At 39.5% G+C, this 12,850-nt stretch overlaps 1 protein-coding gene across 5 annotated transcripts in view; it reads right to left on the bottom strand.

Annotated features, from left to right (window-relative positions):
- Reln (reelin) overlaps positions 1 to 12,850 on the bottom strand; it is a 460,226-nt gene that overhangs the window by 247,188 nt on the left and 200,188 nt on the right. For all 5 annotated transcript variants that reach the window (XM_052719248.1, XM_052719250.1, XM_052719251.1 and 2 more), the window contains exon 4: positions 6,441 to 6,511. In XM_052719248.1, coding sequence (XP_052575208.1) covers positions 6,441 to 6,511 — 71 coding nt within the window. The remainder of the gene's footprint in view (positions 1 to 6,440; positions 6,512 to 12,850) is intronic.

Raw genomic sequence — 12,850 nt, 5'->3', positions numbered from 1 at the left:
GATGACTTGAAAACAAGAACTGTAATTCTTCGCACTCAAGTGACAAGGACATTGACACTAGGGAAAGTTTCATAGCTACACAGTAGCAGAACAGAAACTCAAATGCAGAGAGATCTACATTCCATGTTCTCAACCGCTTTGTCTTACTGAGTTAGCACTGAACAAATGGACAGAGTTCCAGAGATGAAAACCAGAGGTGTGAGGTCACTCCAATGTGGTAAGAATCTGTTCAGGATTTCCCATAACAAACCCCTGCAGCCCCAGCACGGACACTGTGTGGTGGAGGAGTAATAAAGAAACAGAGAGGGGAGGCAAGTCCAGCAGGACCCTGGACTGGCTGGTTCCTTGCGGTGTCAGGTCCCTGTGGTGCCAGGTGGCAGGGTTCGGAGTGAACCCCGAGGACACTTGGTGTTCTTTTGAGAAGCTGGAGTGTGAGGGAGAAACGCTGTCAGAGGGATGCATGCAAAGATGAAATTCCTGTCCCCAAGAGCGATGGCCTATGTACTTTAAACATCACTTTTGAAAAGCAAGACATTGAAGCTATGAGAAAAAAAGCAAGACGGTTAAGCAAGGGCCTCCGAGGAGACTGGAGAACAGCCTTCCACTGATTGCTTTTCTATACACATAGTTTTGTTTCTCAGCCGTGGGTTTGAACTAGTATCAATATGCTACAAACCATCTAAGGGCAGGGCATGACTCTCTCTCATATTGTCACACAACTCCCTTGGGTCTGGTACAGTACCACATACACCTACTGAGGACAGAGCACAATATATGCCAATTAATATGAGTATGTTCCAATACTTAAAAACTTATGAAGACCTATATTAATTTGTTATGTGACACGAGTATATTTTCATACATAAATCAAAATAAGAATGAATTAACAAGTTGTATGAAATAATATTTCACAAGGAAAAATGAAAATATGATTGATGTATGTTGGCAGCAATTTCGCTCCCAAGTAATTATATATACTCAAATCTAGCTTCTGTCCTTTAAAATATGAGGGAGTCAAGCAGATTATATAGCAGTTTGAGTGGAAAGCCAGCTCTATGGGCATTCAGAGGCAGCCAATGTCAAGTTCCTCTCAAGCATAAATCTTGGTGTTTTGACTCCAGACCAGATAAAGCTGTCAAGTGGGAGTATATACAGCCCCCAGAACTGCAAAGAAAGCTGTTTACACCCTTGTTCAATCACCTTGAAAAAAATAGCATCCATCTAAAACACCCCTTTCCAGGGAACGTAAAATGTAGCCAGACCCACCCAGGGACCAGCAGGAAATTTTACTGTGACCATGTGAGCCAGCTCTGTCATTCCTCTTAATCCTGCCAGCCTTGGGTCACTCAGGGACACTGTCTCTGTCAGAGCCCCGGGAGGCCTCAGTTCTTTCCTATACTGGGTACTTCTCAGACCCTTAGGACTGCAGCTCCTGGATGGCTTCCCCAGCCTCCTATCCAGCTCTCTTTGTGTCTAAATCACAAGCCTGGGGATGCCAGGAACAGAAATTGTAGCTGCTACAGTAAAATTCAAGCTACAGAACAGCCATGGGGAAACAGATGTTTTTGACAAGCAAATCTTTAACACTGGGACACTCAAGTGAATCAGTTTTCTTTACAACAATGAAAGTAGGCAAGGTAAAACACAACTCTGACTAATGTTGTGAAAGAAGGCTGGTTTAATAAAGATTTTGCAGTTTAGGTTATTGGAAAAATACTAATTTAAAATATTGCATAACAAGGATATAGCTGAGGAAAGACTCTGGTAGATATGCCCTGCAAATGATATTTAAAATATTACTTACTGATTGATTGATTGCATTGCATGAATTGACCCCAGGGCCTTATGCTGACCACCACTATTAGCTCTACCACTGAGATGCACCCCACTCTGATAGGTACATTTAAGGCTTTTGAGAAACACATCTAAATTTAATACCTTGTTTACTTTATGGGTTGGAGTATTCAACTTTTACATCCTTTCTATCTCACAGTTTACAATTTCACAATCCTTAATACAAATTATTTAAAAAAATGAAAGAATTTGAGGTCTGGATGAAACAATAGAGCCTATGACCAGAGCCCAGTGCCCATAGCAAGCATCTCCACATGGTGGAAAGCAAATCTGTCCCTTTTCTTCTGATAGAAAGCATTTTCAGTTTTAGCCACTGCCATCAAGTCAACAACAGAGGATACCAGCATGATTTATAAATGGCATGCACCTTTATATGGGGCACTACAGAGTACAACTGTGGTTAGAGCACTAAGTCTGACATCTGGCCTTGCTAAATAATCAATGTGCGTGTTTGAAGAAGCTATGCCCAAAAGCCCAGAGGCCAGTGGACATACACTAATACTGTTATTCTCCCTGCTCCATCCTTGGCCATGATTTGTGTACACATTTGGTCCAGCGGCAGCCATGCTGACCTACTCACATCAGCTTCACACTGGACACTTGATTTATAAGCCTCTAAAGAATAAGATTTTTTCCTTGGGTTTTAGAGGATATTGGCAATGGTGATTGTTTTTATTGAGGTGCATGTAATTCATGTGAATTTTCAAAATTTAATTTTTAAAATCAAAAATTTTCTTGGAACTAGATGTGGTGGCATAAGCTTGCAATCACGCATTTGGACAGTGGATGAAGGAGGATCAGCAAGCTTAGGGACACCTAGGCTCTGGAGCAAGTATGAATTTTATGATTCCATCTTTCTCAATTGTCCAATAATAATTCTTGTGGTGGACTGGTCTCTTCCACTTCCTTCCAAGTTTTTAGCCCATTTTGAATTTTCTTCTTTACTTTGAGTACCCCAAACAGTACTCCACCACCGTTTTTGGATTTAAAGCCTTAGTGACATTTTGGGCAGTCTCTTGGAAAGGCACATGCTGATTTTTTGCCCCAGTATTACCTTCTCATGAGACCTACCTGATCTGGGGCCGCCCTGTGCAAAACCGTAGTCACCTTTTCCCTCGCCTCCCACCCAACTATGCTCTGTTCCCTGACATAGCTCATGACTTAACCTAGCAAAGCTGGCACCCACTGTAGACATTCAATAATCCTGGAGGACTGTTAGCTATTTCTGTTCTTTTTTATTGCCAGTGAATGAACATGGGTGAGTATGCACCCTCATATACACGCACACACACCTCAAACAGCAGAAGCAGCACAGCAACATCTCCAGGGTAAAGTCGAGGATACTCTAGCCTGTCGTCTGGACCACGATTGTCAGAAGAACCCATCTGCAGTGTTTACTGTTACTTCTAGAACCTCAGAACAGATGATGATATAAAGATACTAAGGTGCGATCTAAGGCAATTCATTGGAGATGAAATGAAAAATCTGTGAACAATTTTTAGATTTATTTGTGTGTATGATGAATATGTTATATGTATGTATATGCTTATGTTCATGTGAGTGTGTACACATGCATGTGGGTATGCATGCACATGAGTATATGTGTATACATGGGTATACTGGCCAGGAGCCAGTGGCAGGTGTCTTTTTCAATCATTCTCCACCTTATTTTTGAGGCAGGATCTCTCTCTGAATTTGAAGCTGATTCAGTTAGGCTGGCTGGTTCCAAACCACCCCAGGGCTGGAGTTGCAGATGCATGTTGTACCTGGGTTATTATGTGAGCACTGGGATCTGAACTTAGGTCCGTCCCCATGCTTACATGGTAGGCACATGACTGACTGAGCCATCTCCCCAGTCCTAACTTATAGATTTTTAATAGACAGAACTTACATTTGCAACAGGATAAGGAATACTGTTTTGTGACAGCCAGCCTGCCCCACAGTGCTCCATGGGAAAGGCTTCTCAGGAGAGGCAGTGAGTTTCCAATAGGAAAACCTTATGTTGATTCTTCACCATTTATTAAGTGTATGCCTTAAGACAAGCATATTGTGTGTTAAAGAAAAAGAAATCAAGGCATGATTCCTCTTTCCAAAGGCTTCCAGGTGGGGGAAATGAACACTCCGAAGGTAATTAGGACACGTGGAGAGTCAGGGCAGTCATTGTACAGGAGCAACACATGTACTCTGTATTTCTCTCCAGTTCTTGAAAAATAATTCAGTCCACCTGCTCAGCAGAAGTGCCCCTCCCTCTTCAAAAGGTAAACCTCATATTTGTAATTTGGGGGTAGGGAGAATTTCTGTTATTTTCTTATAACTCAATAATATAATTTCATTGTAAAATTTTAGAAAACACAGGCAAGCTTAAGAAGAAAGAATCATCACATTCTCCCTTACGGAATAGCACGTCATCTCATGGGCTGACCTTGCTTGAGCCTCTGCTCCAGCAGGAGCCTTCCCATGTGACTGCTGAGCCTCCTCTAAAGGCGAAGGTCCCATCCACTGGCATAGTGGCACAGTTCCAACCACACCTCCCTAATTGCAAAGGACTTGTAAAGCCTGAAACCCAAAAGTAAATGACTGCTCACTAGCTTCCTCTCCTCAGCCTTGAGAGAGAACAGCACTGGCGTCTAGCAGCTGGTCTAGCCCTTTGCAGCAGAGCCTTGGTGTTCCCTTGTGGAACATAAACAATCTTACAGACATCAGCTTCAGACAAGGCCACCATGTGACCACAATGGATGGAGATAGAAACATCACAACAACTTTATTACTGCCAAGCCCCCCCTCTCTTCCCCTCCGTCCCTCCCTCCTCCTCCTCCTCTTCCTCCTCCTTCTCCTCCTCCTCCTCCTTCTCTCTCTCTCTCTCTCTCTCTCTCTCTCTCTCTCTCTCTCTCTCTCTCTCTCTCTCTCTCTCTCTCTCTGCATGTGCATCTGAAAGCTTCAGTCAGCCAGAACAAAAGACATAAAAGGTTAATCCAGGCAAGGAAAAAGAGGTAGTTTTGGGGTGCACGTAGCACTGGGCTTATGGGATGAAGCTTACTCAGGTGGTTTTAAGGTCGGACTAAGAGGAGGGTAAGTGAGGTGGGGATGTGAGTCTAGGTGGTCTTCTAGTGCACCTGGGACTGCATTTGCAGAAGTCTTCCAAGGAAAGGGACCAAGGCTGCTGACCTGCTGGCATTCTGCTCTCAGATAAATTCTACTTTCTCAATACTTTTAGCTCACAATATGATCTTAAAATGTTCCTGGTCCCATGCTCTACAAAACACAATTGCTTTGTTTGAATTGCTTAATTTAATTAGGACCAACAAACTAAAATATATTATAGATGAAAGGCCGTGTGTTGTGGTATATAGAGAAGGCTATTTTTTTCCTTTCATAAATATATTAGGCATTCTTTGTGTAATACATAAAAAGTCATTACCTGTAAAATTATGTTACTTTATTTGAGGAAATAATGTTTTAATTAAAAGTAGAAAGAACCAAAATAAATACATGGTTTACAGCACCAGCTATTTTCCTGACAGCAGGAAGCCATTCTCCTTAGGCTTCCTGCCTTATCTTGGTTGCACCAATGTGATTTCTGAGGATTATGTGCTGCTGAAGAGCTCAGTGCTATCCTTCGGATCCTGGACTCTGTTTTTAACAACACCGTATCGACCAGATGTAAATTGTGTGCATGTGCAATACTATGATATAAGATGGGTTCTGCTCTCATTCAATGAGAATTTTTCCCATTAATTTTCTAAGCTTTTAATTTTATTTTAAATAGTCCAACCCAATGATAAAATAACAGACTTAAACTTGTACAGCTTAAGAGAATTTAATTTTTAGAGGTTGGTAAATGTGAATTGGATTTACCTTTTTTGACAATATATATTTTTCATGATGTTGATGTTCCCTGCCTTATGGTATTCTGAATATTTTCATAATGTGGAAAAATATTTATATTATAATAGAATTCCTGAGTTTGTCTACTAAGGCATATTTTTAATGTCTGCATTCTTGAAAGTTATAGAAGAATAGTCAAGTTAACCAAACAATATTGACAATAAGTTTTTGAAATTATAGAGGGGAATTTTCTGAGTAAAGAAGTTATAAACAAATAGAAGTTTGACAGTAACAACTTATCAAATATTACATTACTTAGGTAAAATCATACTGATCATGTCTATCTAAATACATAGATATATGTGCAACTCATGATAAAACCACATAGATATTATAGTGTAAAGTAATAATAAGAAACACATATGACTAGAAATTTAACTGGCAAATTAAAGGGGATGGATTTTACAATTTTACAATTACTACTAAAATTTGTCACTTCTAGGACAACTAAAAGTGACTCAGGAGGAAATATTATGAAAGTAGGACACATTTTCTTTTGGTTTTTCTGCTGATAGTAAATATGTTCAGAAGTCAATCTTTATTAATAAACCATTAGCAGGGATATGAAGTGGTCAATAATTCAATTTTAAAACATCATGATAAAGTAACATTAATGAAATGGCAGCTCAGTGTACAAGACATAGGATCTGCCATGAATCATTTAGACACAACTAACATAAACAAAGCAGACAAGCTCTTACCTCCCTGCTCACACAGCTGCTGGGCTAACGCATCTTTGAAAATCACCTGGCCCCTGTGTGTCGCAGTAGCCCTGGAAATTGAGTAGTAAAAGGTTATTTTTAATACTATATGTGATATTAAAGTATTCTTAAAAATAAGTTGAAATCTGCAGATACAATTTTTGAACCAATAGTGCAAGTAAACAACAGAATGAAGGCTTAAATCTAGCCCCCGGGGCCAACTGTTACCTGCAAGTCTTACTTTATGAAGACACTGGAACATCCTCAGGTCTTACTTTATGAAGACATTGTAACATCTGCAGATCTTACTTTGTGAAGACACTGTAACATCTGCAGGTCTTACTTTGTGAAGACACTGGAACATCTGCAGGTCTTACTTTAGAAAGACATTGTAACATCTGCAGGTCTTACTTTAGGAAGACATTGTAACATCTGCAGGTCTTACTTTAGGAAGACATTGTAACATCTGCAGGTCTTACTTTAGGAAGACATTGTAACATCTGCAGGTCTTACTTTAGAAAGACATTGTAACATCTGCAGATCTTTGTGAAGACACTGTAACATCTGCAGGTCTTACTTTAGGAAGACACTGTAACATCTACAGGTCTTACTTTAGGAAGACACTAACATCTGCAGGTCTTACTTTAGGAAGACACTGTAACATCTGCAGGTCTTATTTTGTGAAGACACTAACATCTGCAGGTCTTACTTTAGGAAGACACTGTAACATCTGCAGATCTTACTTTGTGAAGACACTGTAACATCTGCAGATCTTACTTTGTGAAGACACTGTAACATCTGCAGGTCTTACTTTAGGAAGATATTGTAACATCTTACTTTAGGAAGACATTGTAACATCTGCAGTTCTTTAGGAAGACACTGTAACATCTGCAGGCTTCTTTGGAAACAGCAGGTGTGAGAAAAGCAGGGTGGAAGTAAAGGAAGGACACTTAGTAAGTTCTCTAGACATTGATGCAAACTGTTTGGTAGATTCTCTGAAAGTGCTTTTAGATTTTTGAAATAATGGTCGCCATAGCATAGAGAATTAAGGCAAAAATTATTTTTAAAAGAATGTTTTCCAAAAATGAGGGCTATTTAGAGCTTTTTATAATAATAAAAAAATCTGTCAGGATAAAATACACCTTTTCCCCTCACCCACTGGGTGTAATTCACATTTGCAAGAGATATGCATCTCCCCTCCTAATCAGAGCTATGCATATGGAACACTGAAAAAAAAAAAAAAAAACAGCATCCTCATGGCAGATTTGTTATTCCATGGCTATAATTGGAAATGCCTTATTAAAGGAAGAATTACTTATTCTCTATATGTGAACTGTTTTCCCTTCAAAAGAATTATTTTGAGGTGAAATATATTATTTAAATGAAATTAGAACGGAAAATCATGTTTCCTTGAGAAACTTGATTTTAGAAAATAAACCATACAAAATACATTTACTATCTAAAAACATATTAACATTAAATCTTTACTATCGCCCAAATCACCCTAGGACAAAAGTAATTTGATTCTGCCGACATCTGGGGGAGATGGATTACAGACAACACACTGGGTAACTCCTGAGAGTGCAAACCTTGGTCTTCTTATTCCTCCCCCATAAGACACCCTTTGGCCAATATCTCAATCTACGCTGGATTCAATAGGACCGCCTGGCTCCTGACATTCACCACTTTGGCTCCATGTGGATGAACCTTTTCACTTCATGCTGTGGGCCTTTCTGATTTCTGTTCTCCATGGAATTGTTCCTGTGCCCTAATTCCACTAATCAAGTTTCAACTATCTGAAAATAATGAGGGAACAGTCCATGCTGAAGTGTTAATAGGTGATATGGCTCCATGCTAACATACTATAGCAGTGCAACTATGAAAAGTATACATTAATTAACACACATACACACAATGGCACAATAGAGGAAGCCTTGAATGTAGAGAGGAGACAGAAATGGTGAGAAAACTCATGGGTAGTCTTCAACTAATAGCATATGTGAAGCTTACAAAAGGAGTCAAGTTCTTGTTATATGCTAATCATTATCAAAATGACATATAAGGAGATGTCATTTTTCTGTGTGTATTTGTGTGTGTATGTATTTATAAACATACATGTCTTCTTTACTTTCAGAAAGTTGAAATGAGGCCTAAACATTTGGCTATTCCAAGTTATAAACATATCCTATGGAGTAATCAGTACAGGTTTTCTGTCCAGAGGGAAAGTTGTGACTTTTTACCTCACCCATTCTCCATATCAAATGAACCAAGTGCTTCCGAGATCAATTTCCCACCTACTTCTAACAGTAACACTGCGTCATAACTGTAAACATTTAATTTGAAATGGATATTTTCAGAAATCACTAACCAGCAAGAGAACCCCTACAGTATATAGTGCTTAAGAGAACTGTTTTGTTAGCAGGTGATGTTCCTATTATAATTGTGCTTCTTGTCCACGGAATGAATTAGCATCAGCTCTGCTCAAATAGAATGCGTCAGAGCACTGAGATGAGATGCCCACAACAGAAGTTGCCCTTACCTCTGTCTTAAGTGTGAAAAAGCACAGAGCCTTGTTACTCCATCCTATTCCTCCAGCTACCCAGCATCCTCGGATCTGGGATTTAATGCCTTTATCCATAGGTTTATTTCGGCATCTTTGGTTCAGTGAAACCAAACGTTTTAGCACATATAGAGTAGCTGCAGCTGAGGGAACCTTTGAGTTCATCTAGGCAGAATTTCTATTTTTTAAAAGATTTTTTTTTTAAAAAAAAACCATAATTTGTCTTTTAAAAACTCATTAAACTGCAACTGGGATGTAAAATAAAAAACAAAACAAAACAAAAAACTGGTTACAAAGGCAATTTCCATACAAAAATATAAGGTACTTTAGGTCTATTTTTCCCAGGCCCTTCTGTCCCCTCTTTCTCACCCCAACTCCCACTGACCTCCTTTGTTCCATGGGTAGTTTTGCTTCTGTTTTCATGTACTCTATACATATATGGTTTTATTTTCCCACAGTCTAGGACCCAAAATTAAAGTATGAAGTATTTGTTATTTTCTGAGACTGACTTAATTTAGTGTGAATATCCTCTATCACATCTGTTTTCCTGCAGACATTGTAACTTCACTCTTTTCTGTGTGTAGGAAGAATTCCATTGTGATAAATAAATGATATTTTCCTTAGCCATTTTTCTGTTGATGAACACCTAGGTTGGTTTCATAGCTTAGCTGCTGTGAATAATGCCTCATGAATAAAACATTGATGTGCAAGGATCTCTTTGATAAAGAACACACCCACCCACCCACACCCACACCCACACCCACATGCACCCCCTGAAAAATTAAATAACTCAGATAACAAATGGGCCAATGAAATGGATGGACAATTCTTAAAAATACTAATAGTCAAGAAATATGAAATCCACTCAGTATCACTGGCCAGAGAAATGCAAGTGAAAACTACATTGTGATTCCATCTTACCCATTCAGGATAGTAGATGCTGGTGAGTTTGTAGACCCTATGGTGTGCACACTACTTGTGGGAATGTTAACCAGTTCAGCTTCTGTGGCACTCACCACAGATATTCCTCACAAAACTAAAAGCAGACCTAACATATGACCCAGCTGTACCTCTCTTGGGTATTTACTCCAAAGAAACCAAAGCTTACTTAGTAGTGGTTCTCATTCACCAAAAGCATATGGAATTCCAAGAAGGAAACCTGAACTTCCTGCTTTTGAAGAATTAGCCCCTCTTCCACATGCTCTGCATAATCCATTCCCTACATCTTCCTGAGGCCTTTGGAAAGCCACTGGGCTATTCCAGATCTCAACAGCACAGAAATAAGGAACCTGCAGATTTACTGCAGGCCACACAGCCTGTTCGAGGCAGATGGGACCTGACTTCAGGTCTGTGGATCCTGCAGGAGTCTCCCTGGGAGCCACAGGAGGGAGGCACCAGGAAGTGCTCAGGGGCACTGATCCATGCAACTAGAGTACCTGGACTGAGTAGGTTCTCATTAGTTACTGCTGTCTGAGGAAATGGCTCAGCAATTAAAAGCTGTCTCAAGGAGCATTGCATGCCATGTGCTCCATGCAATTATCCCAAGTTCTTTAGGAAAAGCAATAGCTATAGCAATAACAGTGTAGCTGGTATATACCATGGTTATTATTGTAACATCCATTAAGAATTAAAATTTGCCACCTGCTAAGCACTGTTCTGGGCTCTACCTAAATCAACTCAACTCTGACATCAACTCTGTGAAGATTGTAAAATTCTTCTCATTTTCCTGAGACACGGAACTAGTGCATGATTACAAATGTCACACAACTGGAGATGATGTCAGAACTCCAGTGGTGAATCCTCTAAGCACCATATTACATTTTCACTAACCCAACTCAAATGACAAGTGGCTGGCAGCTTTCCGTCCCTTGCTGAGGGAGTGCCTGCTTTCAGGGTCTGTCCTTTAAAGTCATATCTGCTCTGGCTTGGGCTCTACTTCAATCCTTTAGGACCTTTAATTTAATCTTATGGATAAACCACCTTATTTTCTGGTTCTAGTTAGAATCTTGGCCACAAAACCAGCAACTATAGGAAATTTGTTTTTTAAAATACCAGCTCTGGTGTGGCATCGTATACCAGTACTCCCAGCACTCAGAAAGCCAAAGCATATTAATATCACAAAATCAGGCAATCTTGAGTTACACAGTGAGTTGGAGGCTAACCTGGGCTACACAGTGAGAGTATGCCTGGAAAACAACAAACAAATCAACACTAACATTAACACCTGCCTATTCTCTATTCTCAGTCACAGCACACATGAAGGCAGACACACGATAATCACGGGTGCCATTCCTTTTATAAACCTTTAGGACACTCAGATGACTGTCACATAGATATGTCCCACCCTATAGGAGGAGTTTCAAGGTCTGCAGTAAGCAGAGACCCAGGTGGCAAGCACACATGCCTTATTGTTTCATCCCAGGAAATGACTGCTGTGTCCTCCACAGGCCACCAGTGCTGGTGATGTCAGGCCTACGCAGAACATGTTTAGATCTACAAAATTATTCATGATAGTCTGACTTTAAATAATCCATGGAAATGTATGTATTATAATATGGATGTGCACATGCGTGTGCGTGCACGCGCGCACACGCACACACACACACACACACACACACACACACACACACACTCACTCACTCAAGAAATGTTAAAAGAATTAAAAGACTCTGAGAGACAGATCTCCAATTTTTAACCCACAATATGTTTTTAGGAATATATACCCCATATTTTTAAGAGTAGATACCCACGGGATACAGTGACAAGTCTTATTCACTATCATAATTGTTATGTTATATAATTTATAGTTCCTTTTGGAGAAAAACTCATCAAATCTGTGGTGCTAATAACTATGTTGGTACTATTTGTGCTTAATTTTCTGTAATTAACAGTAATTTTTTCAGATGAGATCAGAAAATATCCTCATTGTTCAGTGTTCTGGAGTATAGACAATTTTCTCAAAATGTTTTTAATGAGTACTTACATTTTCAGAAGACATATAGATCTCTAAAGCAAGCCTGCCAACAAGAGTCCCTATTAAATCAGTAACTTTAAAATTATGTTTGGCTGTTCAATTTTATCATCTGACAAATTCTATAGATCCCCCAAATGAAGAAGTTCATTATAATCACCACATTCAGTTTTTAAAAATAGCTCGTGCAGTTATGTGAGGCAGTATCATCTTAACTGAACTCCTGGAGTAGCTGCGGGCCACGGCATGTGAGCACTAAATGTGTGCACTTGCTGCGCAGGGCTGAGGCTCTGGCTACCCTGAGAAGGGCCAGTTTTAAACACCACACACTGCCAAGTATGTACTGTCAGACGCTGGACCACTTCTTTAAGCATCTGGCTTTCACACTCCATGTGTGAAGAGAGATAATTTAAAATAACTACTGTCACTTAAAGATATTAATATTCACTCTTTAGATACTTAAGTCTCTCAAAAGAGTTCAAGCTTCTGGAGGAGGGGGATCACTACTTTAAAAATACCTTCATCAAGAGGCCAGTCACATGACTTGAACATAGAAGGAAGTCAAAATTATATTTTTCACTTCAAAATTTGCTTTCTATGTGCATTATTACCATACAATAATTACCAAAGAATGGATGCAAAAGAGGTTTAATATGATTGTTATTTATTTATGAAATAAATCATATTTATATGATTGTTTATACATGGAATGATCCCACTTGCTCACATAAATGTGAAGGACAGTAGCAGCTGCTCCATCTCATTCCTGAGGACAGTGGTGGCTGCTTCCTCCCTTCCCTGCTGTTGCACCCATGAGGTGCTACAGTGACTTATTCCTTCACAGTGGAAAGGATAGTCATTAATCAGCTATATAAAGTT

This window comes from Peromyscus californicus, unplaced genomic scaffold, assembly GCF_007827085.1.
Source record: "Peromyscus californicus insignis strain IS unplaced genomic scaffold, ASM782708v3 Scaffold_6__1_contigs__length_162567912, whole genome shotgun sequence".
In the NCBI taxonomy this organism is placed as follows: domain Eukaryota; kingdom Metazoa; phylum Chordata; class Mammalia; order Rodentia; family Cricetidae; genus Peromyscus; species Peromyscus californicus.
The sequence above is the reverse complement of the archived record's forward strand: the minus strand, read 5'-3'. Positions and strand labels throughout refer to the sequence as shown.